The sequence below is a fragment of the Aythya marila genome (assembly GCF_965140915.1).
Source record: "Aythya marila genome assembly, chromosome: 27".
Taxonomy (NCBI): Eukaryota; Metazoa; Chordata; class Aves; order Anseriformes; family Anatidae; genus Aythya; species Aythya marila.
Window position 1 is genome coordinate 3,282,989 of NC_139068.1, and position 27,404 is coordinate 3,310,392.

At 48.4% G+C, this 27,404-nt stretch overlaps 1 protein-coding gene across 2 annotated transcripts; it reads right to left on the minus strand.

Moving 5' to 3' along the window:
• Positions 1 to 128: 128 nt before the first annotated feature.
• DPP9 (dipeptidyl peptidase 9) lies at positions 129 to 21,919 on the minus strand. 2 transcript variants are annotated; one of them, XM_082780128.1, is made up of 21 exons: positions 21,743 to 21,895; positions 19,641 to 19,728; positions 16,371 to 16,624; positions 13,374 to 13,486; positions 12,142 to 12,315; positions 11,758 to 11,926; positions 11,483 to 11,596; positions 11,052 to 11,180; positions 10,499 to 10,560; positions 9,902 to 10,002; positions 8,235 to 8,412; positions 7,352 to 7,517; positions 7,171 to 7,250; positions 5,509 to 5,661; positions 5,173 to 5,308; positions 4,323 to 4,468; positions 3,586 to 3,732; positions 3,294 to 3,446; positions 2,556 to 2,698; positions 2,121 to 2,232; positions 131 to 1,670 (listed from the first exon to the last, which is right to left on the minus strand). In XM_082780128.1, the coding sequence occupies exons 2-21, from the start codon at positions 19,694 to 19,696 to the stop codon at positions 1,578 to 1,580; spliced, it is 2,679 nt and encodes an 892-aa protein (XP_082636254.1). In that variant the 5' UTR covers positions 19,697 to 19,728; positions 21,743 to 21,895; the 3' UTR covers positions 131 to 1,577. The 2 variants fall into 2 exon arrangements, with proteins under 2 accessions (XP_082636255.1, XP_082636254.1); XM_082780129.1 differs by lacking the exon at positions 19,641 to 19,728 and having other exon boundaries at positions 129 to 1,670; positions 21,743 to 21,919.
• Positions 21,920 to 27,404: the final 5,485 nt, after the last annotated feature.

Genomic DNA, 27,404 nt, shown 5'->3' on the forward strand with positions numbered 1-27,404 from the left:
GCGCCCACCTCCCCGGCTGAGGCTGGGATTTGCAAGCATGAGGTGTCTGACTCGCTCAAGGTCACGCAGCGCCTTAATAGCAGAGCCAGGAACAGCCCAGGATTCCCAACTCTCCGCCCTGCATCTTCAATTGCTAGCTCCTTCTTCCCTCGAGGAACATCAGGGATTTAATATTCTCTCCACCGCTTGGCGCAGAAACCAAACGGAGCACTTTGCTTTTACCACAGACGCAGCTTTGGCCATGGTGAAGCAGATGGCATTTCCTCCCGAGCCCTCTCCTGCCCTCCACCACCAGGTACAGAAGCCAGCCCGTGCCTCTCTTTCCAATATTTTAATGAGTCGCTACATCTTACACTCATAATTATAAAAGAATAAGAATCCATAAAAATATTTTCTTTTCATAATACGCACTTAAAATACTCCAGGGCAAGTCAACGTGGTTCATTTGGGTATTTTTTTTTTTTTCTTCTTTATGCCCCTGGCAGAACCCTTGGCTTGAGGGGGGGTATGTGCTCCCCTGAGGTGCAATTGCTCAATCCCCCCTCCCCAGAACTGCAGTTCCTGTTGACCAGGTAAATAAAAACCAGAAGAGAGCATTTGCTGAGTAGATGGGCAAGGGGAACAGTCACTGACCCGCAGAGAACTGAAGCACAGCCAATTTCAGTGCACATCTGAAAGCTCGGGGTATCAGGGGAGAAGAAGGTAGGACCAAGAGGCAGCACAGAGAACGGAAGGAGGAAGGATTTGCATAAATATCATCCATCTTGTGTGGCAAAAACCCAAATGCTGCTGTGATCTCTGGAGAGATGATCTCTGGTTGTAGCCAGCTGCTTCAGCTGCCGTGCTACCTGTTGGCACAACTCTGGTTGTGAGCGGCCATGAGAGAAAGGCATGGAAGGACGTTGTTACCGACCCCAGCCACTTCCTCCATCTGCTCTGCAAAATTAAACAGAAAAATAGAAAAGACTAGTGTTGCATGCTTCTGTAGAGCTCTTCATATCCCCAGGGCTCCATGTTGGTGCAGCAAGGCCAGGACACAGCAGCAGCGATCAGCTCCCCTGGGGCTTAACAATAGGTAGTTCTCTCTTCCCTCCCGCTCCTGGCTTAAGGCAGCTTGCTGATTCAGCTCTTCCATTTCCAACGCAGGCACTGAGTTCTTGCAGGTAAGAGTACAGGAACTGCAGAGGTGCAGCGGAAGGGAAAAGGACCGGGGAGAGAGAGAGATGGACATAAACCTCAGCCTTGGGAGACAGACCACTGTCCATTGATTCCCAGGATAGAGGGAGTAGCAGCAAAAAAAAAAAAAAAAAAAAAAAGCATTAACAGCCAGGCTGGAGGAGAGGAACAGGATGAGCAGCTGAGCAGGGGCAGACCTCCAGCTTGGAAAGTGAAAGAAGGTGGCACTGTCCAAAGGGAAGGTGCTCTCCACCCTCCTCCCTCGTTCAGGGCGAGACACCCCGACCTGGGCACTCAGCCATTTGTGCTCTGGGTTCGATGGCTGTCGGGGGAGGCAGGAGCGGCAGGGCACAGGAGGGGAAGGTGAGCTGTCAGTGTCCAGTTTGCAGAGGCTTGTGCTCTCAGAGGTATTCTTGTAGAAAGTGCAGCAGCGTGATTTCATAGTGCTCTCCTGACTCAGGGCACCGAATACTGTGTCTCTCATTGGGGTAGATCTGTGCAGAAGCAGAGACGGGACAATTAACCACGAGCAGCTCGTTCAGCACACACGAGCCTCCCTCACACCAGCCCTCTTCCATCAGGACAACAGGCTGCCGGGGAGGTTTCGAGCACCAGCCCACCCCCCTCATTGCCCTGGCGTGCACTGCCACCCCCCTCGGTGTCTCACAGGGCTGGTGGCAGCGACAGCTCCAGTGAAAAAGGAAAGTTCCAGGCCTGAGGGCAAGAGCCCTCCGTGCAAGTGCTTTCAGACACATTGGCCAGCAAGGAAGCAGCCACAGTGCCACCTCCCGGCCACCTCCTGGAGCCAAACAAGGCATTTACTATCACCTACCCTGCATCAATATGTGGAAGCATTTGCTTCCACCTTATTCCACTCCCAGGGCAGCGAGCAGGAAACTTTACAGATTTACCAGACCTTCCCACTTCACTCTTGTTCCTCCTACCTGCAGCTGGTAAGGTTTTCCAGCCCGGATTAGCTGTGATACCAGGAAGTTGGTGTGGAAAAAGTGCACATTTTCATCCAAAAAGCCATGGAGGATCAGCAAACGATTTGGCCTGGAGATGGAAAGAGAGGTAGGATGAGAATCCAAGCAAAAAGCTCTGCAGCAGGTCTGAGCAAAGAGCTGCCAGCTGGCAAACTAAAACGGAGCAATGACCAGGCAGCAGTCAGAGGAGTGTAAGGCCACGGACGAGGTCTTTAACCCCTCCCCTGGCAAAGGGGGGCTGCGGGAACAACGCCTGAGCTCGCTGCAGGAGGCAGCCCCAGCCACGTGAGTTAAAATTAAACCAGATCAGAACCCATCCATTCTTTTTTGTGTTCAGCCGAGGTGCAGCTGGTAGCGGTTTTTCAGCAGATTGCACAACCCCACCGTACTCACTCATTGGGAAGCTTTTCTACGTGTAATGCCACAGAGCCAGCCTCATAACCTTGCTGGTTGTTTTCTGGGATATCCATGTACCGCTCAGTATACCCGGTGTCATATGCCATCCAAACTGTGACAGGAGCACCTGCTATAGCAATCTGTCAAACAAATAGGTGGCAGGAGACAACTTTAATTATCAAGTGCTAAAGAGTTCAAGCACTTCAAGAGTTCCCTGTTTTCCTGATGAAGCACGAAAAAAAACCAACAACACAGAACTGTTCAGAGCCTGTCACACAGGCCAGAATTCTTCTACAACAAACCCACATAAAAACCCAGACTCCTCCTCACGCTATTTCTCTTAAAATCAGGCAAATTCCAGCATACCAGCACTAAAGGCGTCCCCCTTCTCAAGGAAGACATGCGGAATGATCCAGAAACTATGCTGGGGGCTTGGGAAGGGCATTAGGAATAGCACATCAATTATCAGATGGGATGCTAGGCTAAGTCCTCCACTGACAGGCACTGGGGCATGACCCCATCCCAGACACCCCATCCTGCTCAGGTCTCAGCCAGTACAACCTGCAAGCAGAATGCAGGTCTGTAGGCAGGAGCTACAGGCGGGCAGGACTGAGGGACATTTCTACCTGTCCATCAAAACCATCGAGCAAATAAAAGCCAACACTAGATGGCAAGAGTTAGATAAGCTAAGAAAACCAAGAGTCCCACAATGATGCCCCCCATGCCTAGACTCACCTTGAAGACATTGGGTTTACAGATAAGCCCCATGAGGGACAGAAAACCCCCGTATGACCAGCCGTGTATGGCTACCCGACTCAAGTCGATGAACCCGTATTTTTCTGCTACATAATGTAAACCTTCCACCTGGTCCTCTATCTCCACCTGGCCCTAAAAGGCAACAAGGAAGCTCAGGTTAGTGACTTTCTCAACCTAAAAACTTAAGGGACAGAAAAGGTGTGAGCAATGCTCAAGCCAGACAACCTTAGAAAGAACAAATGAGCAAAGAGTCATTAAAAAAATTTATTACCATTTGGTTTTTCAGGGCCCCTTCAAACTTGAGTCCTCGCTGGCACGAACCCCTTCCATCAATTACCACCACAGCATAGCCTAGAGACGCTAGTGTGTTTAGCCGTAAGTACTTGATTCCTTTGAAAGAGTTATTCACCAGCTGCACCTACAGAAGGAGGTTAGAAAAGTTTCAGAGCCAAGCAGCTGCCTTCCACTGTCTTCCTCTGTTTCACTACACAGGATCCTGAGCTGGACAGCAGCCACTAACTGAGCTATCACAGCCACACAAATCAGGACTACATGCTGGAAAAATCACCTGAGGTTTGAGGCAGAAGTCAGAAGAGATGTCCAAAGTCCTGATGGTAAAATCACAAAGTCATCTAGGTTGGAAAAGATCTTCAAGATCATCCAGTCCAACCATAAACCTGATCTACTGAGTCCCATCACTAAACCACGTCTCTCAGTGCCATGTCCACACATCTCTTGAACACCTCCAGGGATGGGGAGGCCACCACTTCCCTGGGCAGCCCACTCCAATGCTCAGCCACCCTCTCCATGAAGAAATTCCTCCTAACGTCCAGTCTAAACCTCCCCTTGTGGAGTTTGAGGCTGTTTCTTTGTCCTATCACCTGTCACCCAAGAAAAGAGCGGCACCATCCTCACGGCAAACTCCTTTCAGTGACCGAACTACAAAGAGCTCTGCCCCAGACAGCAATCCCGTGGCCAACACCAGCAGTCAGCTGCCTGGATTATTACCTGAGGGCCTCCGTACACAAAGAGCACTGTGGGATGCTTCTTCCCAGGCTGGACATCGTGAGGTTTGTACACCATTCCATAGAGCTCCACGTCTGACTGAGTGCGGAAGTGAAAGATCTCAGGCGGGATGTAATCCGGGGGACAACCTGCAGGAGGAAGTTCACACCCAGGGCAGTAACTGACGGCAGGCTCTGCCTCCCACCTAGCCTGAAAAAGCTTATTCTGTTCAAACTTGACCCTAGTCAGGGCTCTTTCAATACCCAAACCATACCAAGACTTGTCAATGCCTTTCAGAGGATCCTCTCCCCGGGAAACAAAAAGCCTCTGTGTGCCTGCATAGGGCAATAGGCCATGCATGCAGTAAAAGGATCACCCACGAACACATCATCAGCTGAGAATCCTCAGGCAAGGCATGCTTTGCCATAATAGCAAGATGTGGGAAGCACATAAATGTGTCAAATGGAGAAAGCATTTGCAGAAAAGGTTTGGGTACTGCTCTGAGTTGTGTCTAAGCCTTTAACGGCTACAGCCTTGAAATGAGATAGCCACGACCTCCCAGATATTTGCCACTCTTCAAACAAAGAACAAATAAAGAAACACCTAAAAACATAATCAAATAATCCTGCACCACTGCTTTCACTCAAACCATGAAACAGTAACATCTTGAAAGCCAGCGTACTGTTTCCTTGATGAGCAATCCACTAGAGGTATCACCCCTGCAAGATAATTCAATTCATTTCCCCATAAAACGAAGTTACTTCAGCCACTTCCTTCTCCACCACCTTTGGCTACCATTAGTAGGAAGCGTATCACAGACAGAACCCAGCACGGACACTTCCACAGAACTTACTGGCTGCCTCCATCATACTGGCCCAAAACTTGGGCTGCTTGTGGAGCGGGTCATCATCGGAGCCACTGAGCTTGTAGACATGCACGCAGGGTGGAGTGCTCACGCTGCTGTAGTGGCTGATGAACATGTCAAAATTCTATAGAGGAGAGAGAGAAGAGTTAGGGGAGCCAGGTCTTTCATTTCCCACATCCACTCTCCATGCAGTTCCCAGACAAAAGCTCCCACATCTCAAGCAACCAAGACAACAGAAGGGTCAGTAAGCGTTACTGGTCATGACTCGGCACGTTCCCTGTCAGTCAGGAGACGAGGGCACCTGGTATCTAAGAACCAACAAACCTGGCTCATAGAGCAGCTGTGGGAGAAGCCTGGCGTGGTAAGCCGCACAATTTCTCCAGGAGACTCATAACTGACTACGTAGAGGTGGTGCTCCAGTGGGGTGTCCTTTGTGCCTTGGAAATACACCAGCTTCGTCGCCTCGTTGACCCAGATCTAGGTGGAGAAGAGAGGGCTCAGTGACAGAAGGATGACAACTACTGCTCCTTTACCAGCTCAAACTGTCTGTCCCCAGGCAGAGCCAGCTTAAAACACAAACAGACCATGACGGACTGCTTGCAGCATTAGGAACAGTACACAGCACCCATTTATAAGATAGGCTTCAGACCAACACTGATGGGGAACTGCAAATATTCCAAAGTAATGAAAGGAGGTCACCCAGCTTTTTTGAGAAACTTACAGCATTTGCTTATTAAAGAGCTTAAAAAGCTGGGCCCTGTTCACTGTAGCTTAAACCAGAAAATTCTGTGCTTAAAAATGGTGTCTTCCCATAATAAGTCTGTGCTATAAGGATATATGAGTATTTTTTCCAGCAACTGTGATAATGAATTCCCATCTGTGGAGGGATCGGTCTAATAGCCCTAACAGTACCAAAATTCAAGTCACATTAAAATACATTTTTAAAATAAAGCAGTTTCTAAAAACCACCTGGCCAGCCAGGAATAGAAATGACAGCTTTTAAATACTGCATTGATCCAGCAACAGTAACTGAACTGTTTTCCACCTTGCAGTTTCCAAATGCTGAAGCCCAAGTGCTATTTCTAGCTAACACACAGTTTGAAGAGTGCTGTGGACAGCACAGGGAAGAAATACCCAACCCAATTGGCCAGGAAAGCCGGGCAGAGCCCTGTGGAGCAACAAATGCATCAAAATAATTGCTGCTAACACAATTTTAGCCATAGCACATGAAGGGAAGAGCCGTGGCCAAAACCAACAGCATGTACAGTGAGAATCCACATGGGGAAGGACAGCAGGTTAATTGCAGATTGAGGAAAAGCAGCAGAAACCAAACATATGAAGCTGTAGGCCTTTTAAAAGTGCGAAGTGGAAATCCAGATTAATTGGAAATGAACAGACAAGGTCTTTATTTTGACAGAAATCACCTGGGAGCATTAAAGATCAGACTCAGAGTTAATTCCTGAAGCAAAATGGAACTAGGTTCTACAAGATTAATAAAAAATCCTTTCTGGCTATTCCACAACCAATAACAGATACAGTTCCTTCATATTCTAAATTGCTTTATACTCCCCAGCTGCCTTCTTCCTAAAGGGATCAGCTGGAGACCAGGAGTTCATTCTAAGCACTAGGACATATTCCCAATTCACAAGTACTCACTGGGGTTAAAATGCTTCAGCAAAGACAACTATTTTGTGGAGGGGCTTGGGCTTGTTGCTACTGTTGAACCTCAGACTTGTGCCCTTTTTTACAGCCTGACTCACTCGTGGGATTTACTTAAGGAGCAATCTGAAGCCTGATTAAAAAGGCAATCAGTTCAACATGCACTGGGCTACAGCACTTCTGGGAAAAGCACGGGCAGCAATAAAAAAAAGAGAAAGTGAAGCTTAAGTAGTTCTAGCTGGTCCCAGGTGTAACAGAGGGCGTAAGCCAGGGCTGAGCAGACAATGCAGAACTGCAACATTGCAAGAGAAAATGAACAACCACTACCTTTGATCCATGCCTTGCCAGCACCTCCCATTCCCCACCAGTCAGGGCAATCTCTTCTTTTATAGGACATTTGAAATCATCTAAAAGAAAGGACGTGAAAATAAATGATCATCTTCCCTAAAAGATAATAGAAGCAAAGGGAGAACACAAAGCTGACGCGCTGACAAAGTGCGGCTCTTACCCTCATTATGGACATATGGCTGCACCCAGTCATAGCTGCCTTGCTTGAGGACTGCTGTGACTCTGTACAGGTGACAGAAACCTGTTTTGCATTCGTTGGCTCGGATAAAGCAGAGTTCTTCCTCCTCTCCCTCCGGTTGGATGAAAGGATAGAAGATATCGTGAACCTGTAACACAAGGCAGAAGAGCCATGAGTGATTCCTATTGACACGACAGGATACAGCCAAGGAGGTCAGTGCTAAACTCCTGTGCTTTCACAGGAAAGGAGCTGGCACTGAGGAAAATATCTCAGATGAACTGCTGGCAGGAAAAAGCCTTTCCATACTTTGCTACTCTCACAAAAAGTTTGTGCCCATGTGGAAGACCGTGCGCCTCTGAGCTAGACATCCCACAAGGTGGTTGCTATTCTGACATCTTAGGAATGCCACACCACAAACTTCAGGTCTCTTTGCCAGCACCAAAAAAGTTTATTCCCTGCCCCATACGTCCATCGCCTACCTAAATATGTTAAAATTCCACAGATTAGGCTCATGTTCCAAGAAGCCACAATCTTCTTCTAAAATAACCCCGAGAGAGTGGCACTGTTATGTCTAAGTGTCAGTGCCCAAGGTGCCCGTGTTCACTGAGAATGTTAGCAAGAATTAAATGAACAGCTCCAGCTGTGAGGAGATGGCAGGATTCTCACCTCTTCCAACGCTGAGTGCATGATAGTCTCTCATGGTTTTATCAGACCCCCTAAATTAACACTAAATCTGGCAATACTGAGAGGCAAAGCAGTCTGCTGGAGCATGGACTAAAATCAGACATGCAGCAAACAGAAAAATGGTTCACTGTGGGGGAGGAAGGGGCTGCCTGTGCCCTCCTCCCAGCCCCGAGCCTCTTACATTTATCCACACATCAGTGGTTTCTTCATAGATCACAAATGGCTGGACATTTTCTGGCACAGTTTTGGCAAGTTGAGCACGCTGCTCCTCGTTTTCTGGGACAGGAATAAAGAGCGCTGGAGGCAAAAGGATAAGCTGCAGCCGCTGCTGAGGTCTGTCTAGGAACATAGCCCAGGCACTGGGGGAAAGAAGGTGGAGGTAAATGTCAGTACCACAGAATAGACGCCCCTTTGTAACACTCAGCACATGCAACCCTTTTTCCCCCCGCTGGCAGAAAGGATTTGGGCATCTGAATGCAAAGCTTTCCTCATCATCTCTGCTTTCTAATCTCCTGGAAGCTTTGCCAACAAACATGTATTTGCCAGACATCTCTGGTATTTCACAGGGGTATCGTTCAGACAAGATATCTGACAGATTTGCCAGTGTCTATTCCAAGGGACCAGTTAACAGAATGATATCTCCAGAATGTAACTCTTCCTTGGACAGCCCCTCTGTCAGGAGCACCATTTGCTTTCTAGCGAGTTCCTAAACTACAGAGAAGCTAAAGTAATTCATTTGTAGCTTCCCTGTTGCACGCTGCACTAGCAGGGAAAGGCACAGACCTAAGACAACTGCCAAGTGAAGGAGTCACTTCAGTCTCAGCCTTGTTCCTCTCCAAGGAGAGTCATTTGAAGTGGTGCTGCACTGCAGGCCTCTCAACATGACAGATGGCAAGCCACTGCTGCATAGTGCGGCTACCCCAAGGCCTGGAAGTGCATCAAGGGAAGTTTCATCATTAAGACAGACTTTCAAAAGAGCCAGTTACCCCTAGCACCTCAGCGACTGTGGATTTCATGAACTGATATATTCAGCACATTTAGATAAGCTCTGGCGCAGAACACAAGAGCCACCTATGGGACTGCCTTCTGCAAAGCTGTATGAATTTAGTTTCCAGAGCAGACAGTTATTAATGGTGAGTTACAGAATGCAATTTTCAGAGACAGTTAAGTCACCTTAACTCGATCTGGACAGAAACTAGTTAAGAGTAAAGCAAGCTTTAAAGCTCTTAATTATTTTCCCTCAAAAAATTGAAGCCAACCAGAGTGGTGTGAATTCTATAACTACTTCAGGCAAGGCTGGCCAGCACAAGGCTGTCGCGTTGCATTTTGAGGCACAGTGAGCTATGGGAGTACACTGGTCATTGAGCAGTCCTTTCTCCACATATGCACGAAGGACATCGCAGCACACAAACTGCCCACTTTCCCTTGATATACTTGGCGTTGATCACAAACTGGACCAACAAACAACAATACGATTGCTTAGAGTACGTTCTCACTTTCATCAGAAAGCGTGTTAAACATCTTCAACTCAAAGTAATTCCCTAGGGCTGCTCATTTGTCATTTCCCTTTGTCATTGCAGCTCTGCATTAAAACCTACAGCTCGTCACCCTCGCCCACATCTGATTATTTCCCACTTTTAGGATGTTAAAAACACTGAAGAAGCCAAATTCTCTTGTGCCATTTACGACACTCATGGCTTTAAAAACAGGTCATGATTACATTACAAAGCTGGCTAGAACACAACACAACGTATCGTATGGCTACAATACAACTCAGTCTTGAAGGCCTAGAACAGTTCAGCCAGGGAAGCCCTTGGGAGCATTAGTTTGGAAGAAAAACTTATGTACTATTTGCCATCTCGGGTCCATCCAGCTCGGGCAATGTACTCCACAGTCGGGAACAATGCAGCAAATGGTTGCACCAGCTCCTTGTCCTGAGCGCACACAATCTGCAGCAAAAGGAAGGTTCAATATCAAATCAGACCGCTACCAGACTTGCTCGTATGGAAGCTCAGTGGAATGGGAGAATGAGGAAGTTGTATCTACTGGCTTCAGAAAGGGCAAAGCCAGGAGAAGAAAACCCTTCTACAAATGGCAAGAAGAGAAAGGAAAAACAAGTTTTAAAGCACCATGAGTTTGGCATTCAGCCACAGAGAAGGATACTATCATGGAATGAAGCCCGGGATTAGATCCAGCTTCAACCCTCCAAGCTCTGCTATTGACAGTGTGGTCTCTCAGGCTAATTCCACTTCTCACTTTCCTCTCCTCTCCCAGCTGCCTCTCGAACAGAACGATACTCTTATAAACACATTGGAGAATCAAGTGTTACAAGAGGATGAAAACAAATGCTAACACTATTTAGGTTTCCCTAGTGACCTTCTCTTAATTCTACGGAGCTTCAGAAGCAGTCCGCCCTCCTGAGCAATAACCCATCGTGCGACTTACCTTTCCCTTGCTGTCCGTTTTAAATTCTGCCAGTTTTAATGTAATCTTGGGGTTTTTGCTGCCTGCAAAAAGTAGTGACAGAATACCAAGATGAGCTATAGTTATATCCAGTACAGCCTCTAGATAAGAACCAAGCCTGGTCCCTACTGAAATGGCTGTAAGCCAGTACACGAATAAGAAATGATGAGCGTGAGCAAACACCGCTGTCATCACAAGAGGTATTTTGGGTAGAGGAAAAGTTTGCCTTCGCCTTGCCTAGGTGGATGCGTATGTTCTCAGGAGGAAGAAAGCATTCAAAATGTATTCCAGAACATGCCATCAGATATATTTTGTTTTTCTCAACAATCCTTTCATCTAGGCTGAACTTTAAATCCCATTCCCTCCTGCAGTACGCTTTGGGCTCAGAGACTCAATTAGGCCCCAACGTTTACAACCAGCTTCTAAATCCTGGTAAGGACTTAGATTAATCATGCAATGTTTATAGCACAAATTCCTCTACTTCAGCCAGCAGGAGCCAAGAGTTGCATTAACAGCCCCACGGTGCTTCACTTACCTGTCCTGGGGTACCGATAGGAGTCTGTTTTTCTCTCCTCCAAGGCAGGTGAAGGAACATGAATGATCTCCACCTCTGACTCATCTACTTCCTCATACAAGATCCGCAGTGTTTTTAAATCCTCTGAACCTAGGAAAAGATAGCAGGCATGTACGCTGCAGTGTTTTCCAACTGTTTCTGACGTGCCTGGAGCACTGTGGTGGTACGCCCTAGAAAAACAGCTTTGTACATCTCCTGTATAGCCACAGCTCCCAGTGACTACCTGCAAATGCTCCTCAGAGCATAATTATATCCCCTCAGTGTTCTGTTCCTCCTGGCAGCCTCTCCAGAAACAGATCAAACCAAGGCCAAAGGAAAGCCATGCTCAAAATATCATTCACAGCAGGGGCCAGCAGCAGTTGTAGTGTTAGAACTTGATAAGCAGAACTGACCTTCTGTGGAAGCTGTCGGACACCACCAATAGCCTGTGAACCGATCAAACTCCTCCTGAATGACAAAAGTGGCTACACCAGCAGACTTGGGGTCATCCAGAACATTGGATAAGCCTGGACAGGAAACAAAGAACAGAGTGCATTTACATCACCTTGGCAAAAGCTGATCCAGAAGAAGAATGTCCTTGTAAGAAATAAGCCATGAAGAAATAAGCTTTTTCATCCCAAATTTTTGTCAGAATTTTCTTTTGAATCCAGCAAGAAGGACCAGTTACCTTTATGGCAATATGTCATTCGCTTCTCCTCTCCTGTCTCAATATTTGCTACCCACAGATCATTGTTGTTAATAAATGAAAAGAAGGCAGGGTCAGCAGGGCAAATCTTGGGATCCATTCGTGGCCCTGTGCACTGAGTTTTGATCTCCAGAGGTTTCATCGGAGACACCTACAGCAACAGAAACAAAAACAGCTCTGTACCAAATCATCTTCCAGCTTCATACTAAAAGACTTTAAGCCCTGGATATAGTACAGCCCACAAAATGAGGACAAACATAGCCCTGACAGGACAAAAAAAATTATCATAACCAGATACACACGTGCAATAACCCAAAGCGTTATGTCCGCCTCAGATGCCATTCATAAAACCATTCACAGACTCACCATGAAACCATTCTTGCCCCCATCTCGACAATGGAAGAGGCTGTTGCTGGCCTGGAAGAGGAATAGGCCGCTTTCACTGTGGAAATCGTAAGATGTTATACCAAAGACACCAAGTCGCTTGCGCTCTCTCAAGAGTTCTTCTTCTCTAGAATACATTCCATGATGAGGGGTTGCCTAGTATTGAAAGAAAAGAAAATCTGAAACAATCTGCAAGGAGAAAAACTTTCACAACAGAAGAATGTTTTTAATCTGGCACCAGGTAGTCTGTGAATGCCATAAATAGAATCCATCAACCCAAAACAGGCAGCAGTCTTATCACACAGGTCCAAAACCACCGTACCCTAGGCTACAGGTGTGGCCCAGGAGGAATAAACCAACTGCAAGCCCCAAAGTTCCCTCTACACAAGAGCTGAATTGCCAATCCATCATTTCTGCAGATGGTACTTCAGCATGAACTGAGGACAGCTGCACTTGCTCTGCTTATGCAAATCAGATGTAACCAATTAACTTAATGACGCTATCTACAGCCCTTCACAAACAGTTTCCATGTCAGATACTGCACACAAAACCTCTTCCAGGGATCTTGAATTACCCCGAAGGGGACTAGCAATCCAAATGGGGTCAAGACAGCTAAATTCTTTTCCAATAGGAACCTTTCCAGAATGGAAGGGACACCAACACCCTCTGCTCCTTTGCTCATCAAAACCTTTGGTGACAAAGAACACTACGATACCGTGATCAGAAAGGGGAAAATTCACCCTTTCTGGTTCTCCTGCAATCCAGTACAGAGCAGAAGCAGCAGCTGAATCCAACTCTCCCAACTTCCTTAAAAGCTGAGTACATAACTTGCATTCCAGCAAGCACATTAATAAGCATCTTAAGAGCCCAGTGAAGGCACACTGAGGAAAGGTGCAGTGTCCTGATAGCTTGTAATTTGAGGCAGGCCACATGCTAGCTTACAGAGACCTCTTTGCTAGCTCAGCCCTTTGCCTGCCACATCAGCTGCAGTTTCACACTTGCTGTCAGCTCCGTGGCACACGCAGGTGACTATCTTGTATTATGAAATAAAGCAATTATCAATGCCACATTCCTACAAACACCAATCTGTGCCTTAAAAACTGCTACGCTGTTCCTTCCACTGGTCAGCAGAGCAGCACTCACCAGACCAGCCCCACAACACCAGCCAACTTTCCCAAGAACCATCAACCCAGACTCTTCACACTTTTACTGACCTGAAAGTGATCCAGCATCTGTTTCCATGACAAGAGTAGCAAGGCCTCCTTCCGTACCTTTTTGGGAATTTCTGAATAAAGAAGGGAATTCTCTCGGCTACCATATGGCATTCCTATTAAGAGGACAAAAGCATCATCCCATTTAAGATTAGTTAATCTTAATTAAAGCCAGAAAGCTGTGGGTGCCCCATCCCTGACAGTGCCCAGGGCCAAGCTGGATGGGGTTAGGGGCACCCTGGACTGGCTGAAGGGGTTGTACCCACGGCTGGGATGGGACGGGGGGAGCTTTGAGGTCTCTCCCAACCCAAACCAGTCTCTTACGGAATTGCAGAGGGGTTCAGTGAATCCAGAGGCTTTTACCAGCTGTCGTTTCCAAGCAGCTCTCAGTTCAATCATGGAATACTATCCAACTACATTAGCTTTAAACAGAAACTTCTCTAGGCAAGATTTAATGCTAACCAACCTCTTCAGAACTGGTTACATCCATTTTTCCTCTCTCTGGACTGTTCAACCCACGCCCTAGATCCACTCTGAAAAAAACCACTCCCTGAATGGGTGACTCAACATTACTCTCCACGTTTCTCAGCCAGAAATTTGCTACAGGGACCTCATTCAGGCCAACACACCAGGCTGAGAGAGGGAAAGGAAAAACTTGGAAGCTCTGGAGAGCCCATTCAGATGTAAAACAGTGTTCTACATAGTCAAAAGACCTTGTCATTTTACATAAGCTTTTGATTATGGTCAAATCGTATAAGCTACTGGCCTTCATCCAATTGCCAAAACAACCGAGAAAACATAGAATACCCTGAAACTGATTCTGGCACTTTCAACAGAATCAAGGACCATGAACTTGCCCTCCGTGTTTGCTGTAGAGATTCCCCAGATCAGAATTTAACACAGGAAACGTGCCCTGGTACTATCTGCTCTGCACACGTTCTGGGCAGAACAGAAAGATTTCTGAGCCTGTTAACCCAGCAGTGCAGTTACTTAAAATTAAAACTGAAATATTAATAAGTGCTCAGGAAGCGAAGCAATATGTGAGCATATAATCCTCAGAGATACAGAAACACCAAAGTGCTGAGCATGTGGTGTTTAATATAAGCAGCATCTGCCATGATACAACATAGAAGTCTACGGGGACAGCCCAGGAATGATTTAAGATGCCCAAACTGAACGAACTGCAGATAGGAACAAATTACTGTATATACACATTTGACGCTCATGTGACTGTGACCTGGACTTCATTTCTCCTTGTTATATTACTACTTTCTACAGTGACCTCAGACTGACTACAGTCAATTAGCATCTTCCGAAAAAATATTGCCCTCCTCCCCAAAAAACATGATAACTGCTCTCCAGTGAAGAAAAGTATTCAGTTCCTACAGTAAAGTTCTTCAGAAGTCTTCATCCTACTCCAACACAGAGCCACTAACAGCATTCACGTAAAACTTTGAAAATATTGTCTATCACTGGGACAGGAATAGCATGATGGTGTTAAATAAGAACCACTGAAATGGGTTCTGAGTATTTCACACGCTGTGTATGGCAGGCAACCCCAAAGATGCTTGATATGGCAAGAAGAAGGATCGGCACTTCCACTTCGTAAGGAATGCTTGAGAAATGTACCTCAGAATGACCCAGCAGGTACTGATCTTAAACGTTGGGTCAATGTGCTCTGTGCCCTGCACATTTTCTTAGGGAAGAAAACACTGAAAAAACATTGGTTTAACTTCTTTCCTAGTTCTGGCTGCTGTAAAACCCATGCAGAACGCTGACCAGCCAGGAGCTGCTCTGGTTGCCATTTTATTCAAGAGAAGAACATTAAAAATATACTAAATTAGCCACTCAAAACACCTTAATTCTTTAGTCACCCAGATCAAAAACTGTATCAAAGTCAAGGTGGCTTTGAAAAACATTCAGTTTTAAATTAAGTCTCGCTGTTCAGACTCAACAAGAAAAACATGCTAACTCTGGAAGCTGCCCTTTACAGTGGCACTTGGGTAATGAGAACGTACGAGGGACTGTAACAAATCAAGTCTCTGACACACAGGAGCTGCTTAACGATGAAACAAATCAGCCCCTTGAATCCAGCATCCTACGTCCTACAGTGACCTACACTCAACAACAAAAAAAAAAAAGAAAAAAGCAGGGTCACTTTAGAAAAGCAATCAGCTCCATGGAGCACTGGGCAATTTCTTTACTGGCCTTGTAAAGATCAGCTCATGCCCCAAAGCGTAACAAACCCTTTATAGTCCATAAAGCTTCCCATGTTCCTAACCACAAAATTATCCAGCTACTAAAATCCAACCACTCTGTCACTAATTACACTGTAGCTCCAAGTCTAACTATGGACCTGTACAACAATATTCTGCTGGCTTTCAATCCTACTGTAAGGAAGATATTTCTCTACAAATACCAATATTGGTCATTCCTAGCAAGCCTTTTTCTTCTCCGGCTTTCCAAAGCATTCTACCTACATAATGTTTAACAAAGCAGGGGGAAAACAAGTTGCTGCTGTATGTGTCCCCCCAAAACACCTAGAATTTTTTAATATACATTTAGTAATTTAGTAATCCAAGAAACTGACAGTGAGTTTCTTGGGAAGTCAGCCTGGTTAACCTATCAAGTAAACCCCACTTCTCTTAAGTCACAGAGACACATGACAGTCCTGAGTTTGAGGAACAGCCCACCACTGGACTGGTCTGGTTACAAAAAGGACCCTGTGTTCATACCTCTGTCACTAGGTAGGGCTGACCAGCCAACACTTCCCTTTCTTGCCAAGCAGCAAGCCTGTAGTTAGAGCACTCATCTGGCTCTGGAGAGCTCTCTGCTCAGTTCCAGGCTTTGCTACAGATTCGAGTGTGCAATCTTGAGCAATGTTACTTCATCCTAGTTCCCCTATCTCAATCAGAGACGCTTCCCATCCTTCGCTCCCCTGTTTAGATTGGATGCTCTCCCACACCATACTCACACCCAGCGTCTGGCATGCTGGCTTACCCAGGTAATAAAGACGATGAGAGTGCGGGCTGGACTCTTCTGTTTTCCGGACAAACTGGAAATCATGGGGAGCTTTGTTCACTATCATGCCCGAATACTTCCTGCTGCTGTGAATAATGTCACGCAGCCCATCCCAAGAATGCTTTTGCACCTGGAATTGGGAAGGCACATCTTCCATCTCGACCACTTCAGAGCTGTCTGATAGCGCGTCCACTGCAGTCATCTTCTCTTCCCCTTCAGAACTAGACAAAAAACTGAGGGAGGAGTTGAGGGAGAGAATTAAGCCATAAAATCAAGCAGGCACACTTTGTTGCTTAGAGAAAGCTCTAATCATGTAACAAACATAACAGAAGAAGCACTTCTTAAACTACAGACCTAGGATTCTATGACCCAAAGACTCTGTTTTAAACATACATCACTGTATGGAAGGGAAAAGTCAATCTCCTGTCTCATACCCAGTCCTGTAAGTGGAGATACTAAGCTCAACAGACTCACTTCCAGAACTAGTTCTAGAAGCAAGCTGCTAAACAATGTCCAAGAAGCAGATTGTGGTGCAGAAAACAATTCATCAGCTTGACTCAACGAAAAACAACCCCAGGAATTTGGATGGGTAAATCATCAAAGCTATATCCGATGGTAAAGGCATATAAACTTCTGTCCTGGAAGACCATGTAAGTGAAGTCCCCTTCCTGCCCTGAAGGCAAGCCTGATCAGGCTTAAACCTCTGCAAGTGCTAAGCAGAGCAGCTCACTTACCTGAGGAGCTACTGCAGCCAAAATTGATGACAAAACAGGAAGAAACAGTGTAATTGGCTTTGCTGGCTGCAAGAAGACAGCAGTAACAGACCCTTGTCACATCCTGCGAAGTGTGGCATGCATTCCTCATGGGCTTCCAACCTAGCAGTTATTGAATTAGAGTCTACCAAAAACGCCTCCACATGCAACTACAGCAAATGTTAATTTGAGGAGAGGTGGACTAACTGACTTGCCCAAGGTCAGTGATGTAATCTACTACAAAGCAGGAATGAGCCTAGGACTAGGGAAACCAGTTTCTGTCACCCCATTTGAGAAGCTGGATTTCCCTGCACAGGAACACCGTCGTTGTTTTCAGGGGGTTTATCTGGAAGATTGTTTCAAAGAATTTCAGAAGAACTTCAGTTTACTGCAAAAAAAACAGGGCTAGAGAAGTTTGCTCCATGGAGACGGAATTGCTACCTTTGACGCATCATCAAGATGGCAATCCAGTGACTAAGGATAATACCAGAAAAAATGCCTCCTTCTCAGCAGCCTCAAGATTTACATTTTTTCAAATGAGGTATTTCTTGAACGCTGCTCGTCTTCTGGGACAGCTGCCTGCATTCTGACAGGAGAGCAGCTTCTGAGATGTAGCTGTCATCCTTAAGTATTAAGTAGGGATTACACACGAAGCAAATCTTGAAGACTCCAGCCTCAGGAAGATGCACGACAAGTTCTTTTCCAGTGGATAAAATCAGGGAAGAGGGGAATGGTTATTTATACCACAAGAAAACATCCACTCATGCCCATTTTATGCCATGAGTGTTTTTTGAGACCTCTGAGTGTTTCTAGAGGATTCCCAACCAGCTTACACGTTCTAACAAACTTTCTAAAAGGAAGTTCTCACCCAGTTTGGCACTTTAGCCGATTACTGGAGGAGATGAGGAAACCTAAACCAAAGTACACCTTGACTTCCTTAAACCACAGGCAGACAGTACAAGGGCTACCTTCAAATTGTTCAGTCACTAAATTGTACAAAATATGTGGATAATAATGGAACAACAGGAAAAAGCTCCTGAAATAAGTCTGGAGGTGCTCCCAGTACCTACCGCCCAGCAGGAAAAAAATCTAAACAATCCGCAACTTGAAAATGAATATAAAAAAAAATCCAATCAAAGTCGGGCAGGAAGCCCAAAACCACAGAAGAGAACGTGACGGGATGTTCTGAGACTGCGAGAGCGTCTACAGCCTCCGATCTATCTGCTGACTCCATATCCAGGGTTCCCATTACAGCAACTCAAATCTCATCTGAAGGGAGAAGCGTTGCCTATCAAAAACACATGACAAGACCGCGAAAGCCCCTCGGCTGGGGACGATTCTCTCAACTCAACCCCAGTGCAGGTCAAGTCAGTCGATCAAAATAATCTGGCTTTGGCTGCAGATACTTGACCCTGCGGTCACTCTCTCCCAGCTGGTGAAACCTTCTCGCGAGGGAAAGCTGCAGGTTTAAGGTCTCCAAACAGGCAGCTCCTGCTCACTGCACAAACGTAACGCTGGTCACTGCCCCAAACCAAACAGGAGGTCAGGAGCCCTTTCAAACTCTCTTTCCATGATTTTATGATTCTCTAGGGAAGCCAAAGGCACAACTTTTGGCTTGGTATTATTATAGGCTTGGTGATTTTGAAGTAAAACAGTGGGATTAGAGAAGTATCCATCCTCACCTGTAGGCAAAGTTACAGATGGAAAATGCCACAGTGATAGCTGGAGTGTTGCAGAGTCTCCTAAAACTTAGGTCCTGCCACAACACGGGGTAAAATAAAAATCCAACTGCTTCATCCATTGCTACAGCCATCTCTTGGCCAGAACATAACAAGTATTGGCAGCACCACGCATGGTGTAGTATGAGGAGAAACTTATCCAATGGAAACTGCAGCGTGAATTTTGGGATGAAATTACTCAGAAGGGATTTTGACCAAGACACTGATTCTAACAACCTTAAACAGCCTCAAAGCTTCCCCATCAACGCGGCACACGTGAGATTCACACCTCCCTGGAAGGCTGACCTTCACAGCCCTGGTGCTGAGGCAATCATTTGGATGATTCCTGATGCTGCAGCAGCGCTGCCAACCCCACTTCCCAGAGCATTTAGTTATCCCTTGGGTGTCTCCGAGCTCACTCACCCCGTTTGTTCTGCCGTGCCCGGTGAGTTTGGGTGCATCAGGCAAACATCCACCAACTGCTCTCTGAGGGGGAGCACGATAGCGCGAGGACATCAAGCAAGGGCAGGTAGGACAGCAGGGGACATCCGGACAGGGAAAAAATATAAAGCCTGGTATTGGGAGCCCGTGGAACAAATTAGCTCCCTGAGTCACTTCCTGACCCCCAGCTCCTGACACAAAGCTCCTCAGGCAAAATCCTACCCATGGGATTTTTCAGAAGCTTCGTTTACCCCACGAGGAGCTTACTGGTGTGTCGCACACAACACAGGGTGAGGAAAAGCCCCAGGAGTAACTTGGAAACTTAGAGGGAACCTTACCTTCTCCAACTTCCTGCAGTCTCGTTTTCCAGACGAACCCTCTTTATCTTCTGCATTAACTACTCAGCAAGCTGGGCAGGACAGGAAACTAGGGAGGAAGATGAAAAAAACAAACTTCATATAGCTGCAGTTTCCCCTGTCACAGGAATCCAGCCGTATAAAAGCATCCTCTGTAGGTCACACATCCAGCTGAGTGCAGAGGCACAACCAAAGTCCTCGCTTTGTGCTTTGCTGCTCAAATCCGTTCTGCCAGCACACGCCAGGTACTAACAACCCGGACAGAACTGAGGGATTCCTTCACCTGAACAATGAGAATCAAGGAACCCTAGGGCCTGCCTCTCTCCTTCCTGAAAAATTCTTCTTACAATCTGAGAAACCTCAAGAGCAGCCCTTTCACGCCTCTCCCCAAGTCCTGAAACTTGAAGTAGGAGCACCAAGAACACAGAAAAGAGAAGTGTGATCCTTGCAGTTACTCACAAGAGTCAAAAAAAAGGCCACCACCAGGAGCCAGGCAGAGGGGTGGCAGCTCCTCCGCTGCCAGCATCCCAGTCCCACCTGGGATACAAAAACCAGACTTGCCTTCCACGCCACGCTGCTTCCCTCTGCCTTCAGCCTAGTGCCACGGAAGGAAAGTGTCTCACTGCACAAACCCATTTTCAAGGCCAGCACTGCCTTCACCACCTCTGCGCCCAAGCACACTGAAGTACAAAGATCTTTGTCTCCTCGGGAGAGCTCTGAATCACGGACACACCCGAGCCCTGGCCCTATCTTCTGCTGCGGCCCCCGGTCTGCCCGGCAGCCCCGTCTCCACCACGACCACACTCACGGAGCAGCGGAGGAAAGCAAGGGTCACAAAAAAAAAAGCATCAGCGGCGAAGTTCCTGAACTGCAGAGGAGAACAAAGGGGGACTGAGGAACAGCCCCTGATAATTTAAGGATAATTTAAGGGCAATCTTCGCTGCGAGCACAAACGGCCCCGGGAGCGGTGCTGAGGAATGCTGAGTAACCCGGGGCCAGCTGAGCCCGCGCCGAGCAGGGGCTTGGAGGCAGCTCCCCAGGTCCCTGTTAATCTCCATTATTCTGAGATTTGAATGATTCAGAGGAACACCTCATCCCGCCCACCACAGGTCACACATTTCCCTGAGAAAAGGCACAATAACGTCCTCTGATGCTAAGCCCAGAGAAAGGAGAGGGAACAGAACGGCCGTGAGAGGCCAGGCACCGGCATGAATCGTGCCAAGGAGCCCCCGAGGGGGCTGCAGGTGCCTTCGGGATGAGACACGGCCCCGCAGCCACCCCACAGCCCCTACAAACGTGGCCCTGTCACGGCTGGAAGCATTCAGAGCACCTTGTCCTAAAGGAAAGCACCTGGGGGTGGGATAAATTGGGGAGGGGGACACAACGTGACAGAGAGAGACAAGGTTTGGGAAGGGCTGCCAGCAGCTGGAGCCCCGTGGGGTTGGGGCAGGAGGCGCTGCCAGCTCCTGGTCCTCTGGGGGAGGCGAGGAGGGGAAGGACAGGCTCCTGGGGGGGGGCACATCCCCATCACCCCCCTGTTCCCAGCCACGGAGCCCCCTCCTCACCTTTTGGAGGACAAACAGTGGGGGCAAGTTATGGGGGGACACAAGTCACAGAGGGCAGGGGAGGGTGTAAGGCACGGGGGGGTTGGTGGCCACCCCAAAACACCCCCCCGGGGGGCAGAAAAACAACCCCGAGCCCCTCAGGGACCCCCTGAATGGAAGGGGGGGGGGGAAACTCCCACCGCTAGGGTAAGAGGAGCTGGAACCCACAGCACTGGGGGGGGTGGGCAAGTTACTGGGGGGTGGGCAAGTTACTGGGGGGGAGAGAAGCAAATTATTGGGGGGGGGCAATTAGGAATGGGAGGCAAATTCAGGGGATGGGGGCAGGTTATGGGGGAACGGGGGGGTGCGAGCCATAGGGGGGGCAGACGAACACCCCCCCAACCCCCCCTCAGCTCAAGCTCTCCCCCACAGGGGCGCGGCCTCCGTGCCCCCCCCCTCCCCCCAGAGGCCGAGCCCTGCCCCTCCCTGAGGCCGAGGCCGGGATGAGGCCGCCCCCCCACACCCCCCCCCGTTACTCACCCCGGGGCTCGGCGACCTCCCCCTGAGCGGCGGTGGGGACTTGGGGGGGGGGAAAAGGGGGAGGCGGCGGCGGCTCCGTCAGTCCCGGTCCATGCCCCGGCAGCCCCGGAAGCGGGGCGGGGAGAGGGGGAAGGGGCCGGGGGGGGGCCCGGGGGAGGGGGCGGGCGGGCGGCGGGCGGCGGCCTCCGCTGCGCGACCTTTGGCCCGGCGCCGGAAGTGAGCCCCGTGCGCGCGCGCGCGCCTGCGTGCGTGAGGCGGGCGGCGCGGCGGGAGCGCGCACCGGGGAAGGGAGGGGTTGGGGAAGGGGGTGAACCACTCTGTGGAGAACGGGGGGGGGGCGGGGAGGGAGGAGCTGTTCGGTTTAGTGAGGGCGCAGAGGGGAATAACGCACGGTGAGGGCACGGCCTCGCCTCTAACACCCGCAACCAGCCCTTAAAGCATCTTTCAGTGCTATCGTTGCGCAGTTTGGCCGCTTTCATAGCTAAATTCCTCCCCCGCGGTGCCGCGAGATGGTTCGGCCCGGCAGGAGAAGGTTGCTGAGGGGAGCGGCGGAACCATTTCTCGCAGCGCGTTGGTGGTATAGTGGTTAGCATAGCTGCCTTCCAAGCAGTTGACCCGGGTTCGATTCCCGGCCAACGCAGCACCCGTTTTTTTTTTTTCCTTTATACTTTTTAAATTTTTCCCCATAAATTTCACAACCGACCCAGAACGCCTCTTGCATGGAAATCGGCCCCACTCGGCGGTGTTATGCCCATCCGTGCCCTGGCGGCCAGCAGCCGAGGGCCGTTATTTCTGCCGTGAAACCGTGAGGCTCTGAGATGTCGGGAGGAGGCAAATAAAGCCGGGAGAGAGAAAGGAGAATAAAATAAAATTTAAAAATGAAGAAGAAAAAAATATGTACGTGAAGTATAAAACGAAGTGTTTCCGCCCGGGATCGAACCGGGGACCTTTCGCGTGTGAGGCGAACGTGATAACCGCTACACTACGGAAACCCGCCTGGTGGGGCTGGCCCCGCAGCCGCCCATGTTGGGCTCCTGGCAGCGCCTCTGGGGGCTCCCCCCTGACCCCCAGCCCCAAACGGCTGCGCCTCACAGCGAGCCCCAAAAGCCAAACCGCACCCAAATAAAAAGAAACACCTGTCAGGATTCAGTGTGATTAGAGTTAATGAGTAATTAGTGCCCGCAGAGCCCCGCTGTGCTCAAAAGGTGTCAAAACAGGGTGTGCCGCTGGGTCTGGCAGCGTTTTGGTGCTGTTCACCTCAGAAGGGCAGCCCCACAAGAGGCGTGCTGGCTGCCACATGGGGCACAAAAAGCCTCTCCCCACAGCAGTGCAGCCAAGCCTCATGCCCTGCTCCTCACCGCAGGGACCCCAGCAGTGCCCCAGTGCCCTCCTGGGGGGCCCCCAAAACCAGGCTGTGGCCTCCAGGCCCACCATGGCCTCAGCCCGCCAGTCAAGACCCCACACTGGGCACCAAGGGCGCGAGTGGGGCCCTTTGGAAGGAGCAGCTCCTCTGCTGAGGCAGCTGCCACCAGATGTCGGTAGAATAGTGGCAACGGGGAGCGGAGCTCCCTGCCAGGCAGGGAGGGCGAGGACAGCTGGAGGACGACAGACTGGGGGGTGCTGAGTAAAAGGAGAGACCCTTGGGGTCCCCCAGCTGCTGGGGACGTTTCCTTCCCTTCAAGTGAAGCTTCTGTAGCGCACAGCGGGCCAGGCTCTGTGCCCATCACCTGTGTCTCTCTAAGCTGTGCACGAGGATTGCACAGAGCAGGGCGATGTGACACCGGCAGCCACAGGGTAATGGCTTTCCCATCCCCAAAGCTTTGGGTAAAGTCCCTATTGCCAGCCCCACATGGTTCTAGGAATGCACCGGTTCCCCATCCTCATCTTTATCTTAATGCAATGTTAGTAACACTCGCACACTCCTATGGCAATTTTTTTTTTTTTCATAAAACCTCAGCTCTCGGAATTGGGCGGCAATCAGAGAATTCATTTTTTCCTGTTTTGTTTTCTCTGCTGAAGTGTGTTTTCTGGTCTGCTGGCTGCAGAGAAAAGCTTAGAGGAGGGGAATGAATCATAAATACGGAAGAAATAAATGAACCTCAGAGCTACTTTTAATTTTACGATTTTGTGGCTAATCTCTTGATTTGGGGCCAAAAGGGACAGAGAGGAGGTTGTCACACGTCTTTTAACTCCAGGACTTGGTGGTGTTTTATTCTTATTTGACTGGCAGTAAGGATTAGAACATTACATTAAAGTCTATAACAAACCTGAACCCTTGGGACTTGTTTGCTGCACATTGCTGTTTAATATCCCAGTATTGCACTCTTTTTGCCTGTAGCTGGTAGAGCCCGCAGGAGAGGACTCTGGTAGCAACCTTCGCACTGCGCATCACCTGAGCGTGCTGGGGGCAAACCTGATCAATACGTGAGGGCAAAGTCCTCTCCCTAGAGCAGAAGCAAGCGAATCTGTAGCGAACCAAAACATCAGTGAAATGATTCAAATGCTTTGGGTTTTGTTTTCTTCCACAGATCTCCCTTCCAGTCAGGCGATCAGTAGAGAAAGGAGAGGAACAGACCAAACAGCCCCAGGGAGGAAGCTCTTGGAAGGTACCTGTGGGAGGCAGAAATTAGACAAAAGACATTGCGCTGCCATATTAGCTCCCAAACCTGTACTGTACTCGTCCCTCGTTAAGGCAGCGTTAGACTCCAGTAGCCCTGAGACAAACAGCGTGGATGGGTCCTGGGCTTTGGATCCTCCTTGCCTGTGCAATTGTGGCTTTGAGGGTCCAGACAAAGGTCCCTCTTCATGCTGGTTTCCATTTGCTGGAATAGCTCCTGGGGATGTTCCTCACTTTGTTTACAAAGGTCTGTTGTTGGTGACTGCTCAAACTTTGCCCAGGAGGACAAAGAGGCCGGCAGCATTTCAGTCTCCCCTGCAGCCCCTGACCTATCCCACTTCCTCTGTTCCCAAGACTTACAACCCCTGTAGCACGGCTCGTGTATGAGAGCCCCCTCTGCCTCTCCTCCCCTCCCCAAGGGCAGTCTCCAGAGCTCTAGGAAAGACTGCCACATAAATACGCAGGGACAAAAAAAAAAGAAGAAAGCAGGGGGGTTATTTGGAGGTGAAGGATGGATATTCTCTACCATTATCACCAGCATCTGCCCTTTCTGAACAAGGGAACCCTCCCCCAGCTAGCCTTTTCACCAGTGCGCTGAACGTGGCCATGCTCTGCTTTGTTTGTCTGACATGCTGCAATGCCTGCAGAGTCCCATTCTCCCCTCTTCCTCCCTCTGCTCTCTAAACAGCCTGCGTGGCTGTTAGAAGAGAGGGGAGCTCAGAGCACCATCAAGCAGGAGAGCTGACAATCAGGGCTGGGAGACAACACTGCCTGCACAATACCCCCCCCAATTAGGCATTCATTTGTGCTACCTCTGAAATGGGGAGCACAGCCCTTGTGCTGGGAGATAAAACAAGAACGGCTTCAATAGCACTGATTTAAATTAGGTCAGGCTAGCTTTTGTGTGGCAGGGACCACACAATAGCAGTCACACGACTGTGGAGGGGAGCAGCATAAAGGAAAAGAGGCCAAGCAAGTGGCACAGATGCTGGGAGCTGATGGGTGCTGGGAGATGAGGGGTGTCTGGATGTGCAAGTGATAGCAGGGGGGCAGGCACCGCAACCAGCGCAGGATGCTGAGACATAAAAGGGGGCACACGGGCAGCAGGGAACAGAGAGGTCAAATACTGGCTCTGCAGAAACAAAATATTAGTTTGTTCTGCTGCACCAAGGGGCATGTGAGCACAGGCATCTGCGTCCTGTGGAAATTGGTCTTTAATTATAACTGATTATGGGGCTGAGGGGTGACAATGATGTTGAGCCGTAGCATCCTCCTCCTGAGCACTAGTGCAACCCCAGTCGATCATACAGGGTGGAAGGGGGACAGAAACTCCCTCTGGTGCCGTTGTTGTAAGGGACAGACTTCTTATACCTCAGGCCCAGAGACACTGTTCTTCCTAATGCAAAAATAAAAAAAAAAAAAGCAATGGGATGGTAATTTTTCTGGAGCATGCAGCAAGTCAGAGGCGTATGTACGATGAAGCTCCAGAGTCCTGGGTATCAGTCCACAACGTTGACTAGGTTTGGCAATTTCATTCCCTCATAAATTCATTGAAAGTCCACACCCAACATGAATACCTGGTGTGCTATGAAATCCTACCCTGTCTTTTATCGACTGGTGTGTTGGTGGAAAACTCAGCAACTCCTTCAAAATGATCTCTTAACCCGGGTTCTCAAAGACATCCGAGAGGAGTCCTGGAGGTGGTTGCCCAGGAAAATACAAGCACTGGAGGCTAGACCCAGTTCTCACCCCAGTATCATTAATATTAGTACTGCTGTTACTACAATAGTTATGCAGATGTTCATGTTTATCTGGCAGTGGGAGAACATGAGAGCAGCATGCTTGCTGTAGCGATAACAATGTGCTCAGAGCTATCAATAAGAGCCTGATCTTTTCAGGCCAGGCTGAGCAAGCTGTTGTCATGATCTAAATGAGTTTATCCTGCTATATCCATATGCAAAGGAAGGTCAGGTAAGTTTAAAAGCAAGAGTTCAGCCCTGTAAGTCACCCAGGCAGAAACCTCTCTTGCTGAATTGTCTTTTGTGAGCCAGGTTAGAGTGCTACAGGTAACACTTTGCTAGGGTTGGTCAAAGAACTGCTAATGGGAGCAAATACGGGTGTGGAACAGTTGAAAGACATAATCAAATGTTTAATATGGTGTTCTCTGGCCTTTTTGAATCAAGGGACACCTTGATATTCCTTGGCACTTGCAAATAAAGGTTGTAAACAAGGACAAAACTTATCACACTAGCAAAATGTTTATTGTGTTACAAAGTCATAATTTTCTTGCTTGAATTACAAGCATTTTAATTTCAGCAGCTGGTAATAAAAAGAGAGCCAGTGAACTGACTGTGTGTGCCAGCCAGTGCCAAATGGAGACAACTAGGTTAAACTTTGAATTAGCAGTTATTCTTATTCCCCTTAATTTGTTTGTCCACATATTAATGACTTCAGAAACCACACCAAACAACACTTATAGGCATTCTGTGGGCCATCTTCTGCCCCCCAGTGTCCTGTGCAGTTCCCAGGCTGATTTAGGCATACAGCTTTCCACATGCATACACAGACAGTCCCAATACTCAGTAGCCAGAAGCTGATACTGGAAAGATACAGACTAAAAATAAGTCGTCCTTTTTCAACAGTAAGTGTAATTAAGCACCGAAATAGTGCCTGTTGTAGGGAGGTGGCCCCGAAGGCATCAAGCCAAAATGAGACATGTTGCTAAAAGGTATGTTCGCATTCAGCCAGATGGCCAGAGCTTGATGCATGAAGCATCAAGTGAAATTATCTACCCCGTTTATGTAGGAAGCCAGTCTGGAGCAACCATAATAGCCCTAATTTCTCTCAATACATAAATATATGGTTGCTAGTTTTCACTGCTTTGCTCCTATGCTATTTGGCGTATTTTTAGCCTTTTAGTTGTGAGAACACATCAAAGTCCCACTTTGTTTTGCATTTTGTGTTACTTTCTAAAGCTCCTATCCACACTGAGTGAAGGTGCCCAGATACCAAAAGCAGTTTAACTGCGGTAGCACAAAAATCTCT